The following is a 5532-nucleotide window of genomic DNA, read 5'->3' on the forward strand; positions in this document are numbered from 1 at the left end:
TGCCGATCATCTGCTAATTTGACTTTGAAGCTTCGGGCGAAGCCACAGATGTTAGGGCGAAACTTGAAACTTTTATAGTATATTATTTAGGTATTTAAGAATCCATGGCTAAAATAAACATGAATAATTTTTGATAAACAAGAAGTTATCATTAAATACATGGTTGCAATTATTGTAAGATTAACTAATATAAGGCTAATATTTGGTAAAATCTTCATGAACTATTTTATGAATTAATTTATTAATAGTATATAAATAAAGTAAATAAAATCAAAATTTTATACATTATTATGTAGAATTTGTAAAAAAAATAAACTCAACGGTATTTTTTTGTGACAATATTGGACAAATGATCGGCAAAATGATCGGCGATATCGTGATAATATGAGATGTCCGCCCTGTTCATTAAGCATGACTTATGTAGGACAAAATCGGAGTTGAAATGTGCCGATCAACGTCATTCATATAAGAACTTGCGACGGATCTACTAATCAATTTTGTATCGTTGAGTGACAATTAAATTAAAAATAAATATTTTAATATTATTCGCTGATTTCAAAAAGGAGCAGATCACTATATCACGAGCATCCTTAACGTAAGGTCGTAAGGTACCCTTATCGTAAACTAGGGTGTCAGGAGAGATTCGCAATTATTCCAATTAAGTGGAACTAACTTCTAGACACACTAACTAAATTACAAATTGCAATTGATTCGCCAAAAAACGAAGAAAAGGGAAGAGGGAAATATAAAAGGCGTGGTACAATAGGCTAAGCAGACTGCAAAAAAGAAATTCAAAAACAAATGACATTTTCTACAAAACAAACTAAACGATCCCTTAAATCACATCCGTTCACCCAAACTAATGAGTCCCTAGCAACGTAAGTAAAGGAGTTACATGTTCATATATTCTGCTAATTTAGGATCTGATCCTCGTCCAGTTACTCGAGGAGCTTCAGAAGGTTTTAATCAAAGAACGTGTAATATCCGAGCTGTTTCTTATTGGATTTGTCATGTGAGCGAGATTTGCTCGGAGATTTTTGGGACTTCGTCCTATTGGTTTTCTCTTCTTTGGGTTGATCGGAGGAGGATTTATTCTCTTTTTCCGTTTTATTGAACTTTTTGGTTTAACGAGAATATGGGTGCAGTCATCTTATTAGTTGTTCAATGTCCAAGCATCTCTAGAGATCTTCGTGAATCGCAAAGTAAAGAATCCCAATTTATTTCCCGTTTGCTTATGCATTGGAATTGGAATGTTCTTGTTATTTTCTGTTTGTATACGATAAAATTTTAGATTCGTGGTACGATGTATTATATTAATAGCGTGGTCGCGTCGTTTTGTTTGACATAAGGCAGGACATGAATAATGACAGAGGAGATAAAGTAACTACTTTTGTCGCAAATCATATTAATTATTTTCATAATTGATAAATGGTGGCTGAGAAGAAATTTCTCATAAGTATACTAATCCTAAAATATTTGACGCAAAATTCTATTTTTTTTTAGTGATGATCACAGAATCCTAGGTTCAGATTTTAAATATAATATATTCCCTGCTGGATGCAAATTTCTATAGATTGTATTTTCGTGGATTCTATTAAGCGCTATTATGATATTTATCATGCGTTACAAATATATTACTAATACACGGAACAAAACTTTTCAGTCGTTCATCAAAAATTCCATGAGAGATATTAGAGATATTGAAAAAATATTTTATTTCTTATATTTATATTTTAATTATATTTATTATCTTAACTATTCAGTTTATTTTTTATTTATTACTTAATATTTTTACATTTATATCATTAATATTTTATATGTTAATTATTCATATAAGTAGGAATTTCGATCATGTGAACTCCAACGTTAATATTTCAAATTAAGACAAACTTAATTTGTTAGAGTTTCTAGTATTTTACTAAGTGTTTGAACAAGAATGTGACTCTATTTACTATCCTAGTCGTCGGTTTAAATTTTTTTCTATTGAAAAAAAAAAAAAATTATTATAAATAATCTATTAGTAAAAATCAATTTTTAATATAAGTTCTCGATATATTTACCATCAGGAATTTCCAACTCATCTTGATCTTCTGAATTAGTTATACCTACATAGTCTTTTTCTTTTAAATTAAGAAAAATATTCTATCATCAAATTATACTATACTTTTTGATTATTTTTTTACTATCCAATGAGATGATATTATTAGTTTATATTAGTTAAAATAATTTACCTGTAGTTATTCTGTTCGTTCTTGATGATTCTGCCAAATCTTTACTCGAGATATTACCAACTAAAGTAATTAAATGGATAAATCATAAACTACATGTACAGTAGTAATACAGTATTTATAAAAAACATTCAAACGAAAACTTACTGGAATATTCTCTGCTACTATTTATTATGCCAATAAGTACACTGCTATCATGCGCACAAGTGTCTATAAATAAGATATTAATAAGTTATGAAAATAACATATTATATCATATATTTTAATAAACATTCAAACGAAAACTTACTGGAATATTCCCTGCTACTATTTGACATGTCAATAAGTACACTGCTATCATGCGCACAAGTGTCTATAAAATAAGATATAATTAATAAGTTATAAAATAACATAATATATCATATATTTTAATAAACATTAAAACGAAAACTTACTGGAAAATTCTCTGATACTATTTGACATGTCGATAAGTACACTGCTATCATACGCACAAGTGTCTATAAAATAAGATATAATTAATAAGTTATAAAATAACATAAAATATAATATATTTTAATAAACATTCAAACGAAAACTTACTGGAATATTCTCTGCTACTATTTAATATGATAGTTTCACTGCTATTATACGCAAAAATGTCTATAAAATAAGATATAAATTAATAAGTTATAAAAAACATAATATATCATATATTTTAATAAATGCCTACCTTTTTCCACTATTATCATTTGTTTGAAAAAGTATGATTATTAATAAGCATGATAATTATAAAATTAATTAACAGTTAATTCTTTAATATATGTATTAGAATAAAATCTTACTTCTTGTAGATAAATCAATTGAATTAGATTTCATGTTATAATGATTAGTATTTATATTATTATTTGCTTGTTGTAATAATTCATTTTCATTTCGATTATCGTCTAGAATTAAATTTAAGCAAATAAACAATTTTTCATTTTTTTCGATAAAATTACAATTGATGTCTTACCATTTTCGGAATTTATCCTTAGACTTTTAAATTTATCCGTCAAATTTTTACTAAGATCTAATTGAGTTTTTAAAAATGGTTACTTTTTGAATAATATAAATTATAATATAATAGTAATTTTAATTACCTTTAAAATACTTCTTTATTTTCAATGTACTTGATTTATCTAAAATTCAATCAAAATTAATAAAAAAAATCACATTATAAAAAAAAAACAATGTTTTAATACTGTTTTAATACTTACTACTATCAGAAAGATTAAAAGCATAAGGTTTACTATGAAATGCTATCAATATAAATGCATGTATCAGTAATTATAATAAACACTACTTATTATATTATAATAAATTATATACCTCTTTGTTCCTCTATTTTGGTCGAATCAAAAAAATTTATAAATTAGTTCACAACTTTTAAATATAATAATTCATACAAAAAATATGATTTAGTACCTTCTGTCGCATTTTTAGGTTCTAATGATGGTAAATGTTCAAAGTTATAAAATTTACTTGTAATCAATCGGCTTCCATAGTTTGTTTTGGAACTTTTACTTTTGTTTGACTGAAAAAATTGATACAAATTAATATTGTGCTTATGAAATGGCTCATTGTATAGTTCATTTGAACCGTCTTGATAATATAAATTTCTAATTTCAAATATTTTATTATAAAGACGATCTATGTCAGGTCTTTCTGATGGATCAGCATCCCAACATTGTTCCATTAACTGCTTATATTCTAAAGGAGTATCTGGTACAATGTTTGGTCTCATTCCATTAATAATATTCATTGCAAGTTCGTAACCATGTTTATGATTATTAAATGGTGGTTTTCCGGATGAAATTTCCCACATGAGCATTGCAATACTATAAATATCAGATGCAAAAGAATAATCCTTTCGAAATAAAATCTCAGGTGCTATATAAGGAAGATTTCCATATACGTTCGTTAATGGTTTATCAGCTGGTCCTGAAAATCCAAAATCAGAAATGCACCATAAATTTGCACTTTGTAAATATAATATATTCCCAGAATGTAAATCCCTATGAATTGTATTCCCTTTGTGAATTTCGTAAAATGCTTTTATTATATCACAAATTATGTTAATTCTCATTTTCCATGTAAGTTTATTATGGTTATGGCGTAAATAACTTCTTAAGTCAACATCCATTTTCTGTAATACAAGCATATATTTTCTATTTGGATTGATAGTTAAACCGAAACATTTAACAACGCCTAAAGATTTATTACTTGTTATTAAATGTGATTTAGCCTGTAAAGAATTTTATTAAAAAAAGTTTAATTTACATAAAAATTAAATGATCGATAATATCTTAAAAAATAATATACTTTACCTCATCAAACCAACTCACGTTTGCGCCTTCAACATTTTCTAACGTTTTAAGTATTACTTTAAGCTTACCAAACCTTTTTAATTGTTGATTTCTAGAATCCCATTTGTCATAAGGCCCATCAGTCCATTCTGCTGTATAAATTTTAGAGACTCCTCCTTTAGTTAAGTACTTAATATTTTGAAAATTATTATATGGTATCCATTCAATTATCCTAGTTGGAGCAACTGATTCCATTTGACAATTACGTATTAAATTATCTACATCATCATGTTCAGATGTCCAATTTGAAAAATATGCTTTTAAATAATTTCGAATACATATTTCACAATAAAATGTGGCTAAACATTCACATAAACAATTTTCACAAATTCTTCTTTCGCCTTCGTTCTTAATAATTTTAAAAGAGTCATAACTCTCGTCTATTATTCTTGCTGTTTCTGCTTTTTCATCTTTTGTAAGAGAATTATCAGCAAAAATTATTCCATTTAATAATTTCTGTTGATTGGTTAAGTCGTAATTAAGATTAGGATTCTTATCCGCTTCACTAAAAGCTTCTTGAATTGCTGCATAAACTAAGTTTTTACGAATAGCAAACATGAAAGGTGCAAAAAAAAAAACTTTTAAATAATTTGGGTGAAATCAAATCGTTTCACAAAATTCTGAAACGGATTCTCTAATTCGATATTGATATCAATATTACGAACAATATTCTTTTATATATTAAAAAAAAAAAATTGCTCATGATCTGATCAAAAATCCAAGAGCTAACCATATTAACATCAAGGGATTATGAATTTGCTGGTAAAAATCCACCTCACTCAGGTGATCATCAAAGGTTATAACCTTACTATTTATGTCACTTTGATGATCACCTGAGTGGGGAATTAATTGGATCAGTGGAAGATGAGGTGATTTTTTGTGACACAAAATTGCGATCTTGGAAAAGCGCAGAAAATCAT

General features: G+C 26.8%; 1 protein-coding gene across 1 annotated transcript; it reads right to left on the reverse strand.

The window, feature by feature from the left end:
- Positions 1-1951: 1951 nt before the first annotated feature.
- OCT59_008310 (uncharacterized protein) lies at positions 1952-5170 on the reverse strand (the record flags this gene model as incomplete). The annotated part of the gene is made up of 17 exons (XM_066142359.1): positions 1952-1980; positions 2061-2120; positions 2232-2291; positions 2376-2438; positions 2518-2580; positions 2663-2725; positions 2808-2867; positions 2938-2946; positions 3050-3151; positions 3220-3276; positions 3347-3385; positions 3464-3505; positions 3576-3587; positions 3672-3692; positions 4470-4491; positions 4574-4611; positions 4987-5170. 17 exons carry the CDS (start codon positions 5168-5170, stop codon positions 1952-1954), a joined length of 924 nt encoding a protein of 307 aa, XP_065999248.1.
- Between the last annotated feature and the right edge of the window lie 362 nt (positions 5171-5532).

The sequence above is a fragment of the Rhizophagus irregularis genome, chromosome 16, assembly GCF_026210795.1.
Source record: "Rhizophagus irregularis chromosome 16, complete sequence".
NCBI classification, from domain to species: Eukaryota; Fungi; Glomeromycota; class Glomeromycetes; order Glomerales; family Glomeraceae; genus Rhizophagus; species Rhizophagus irregularis.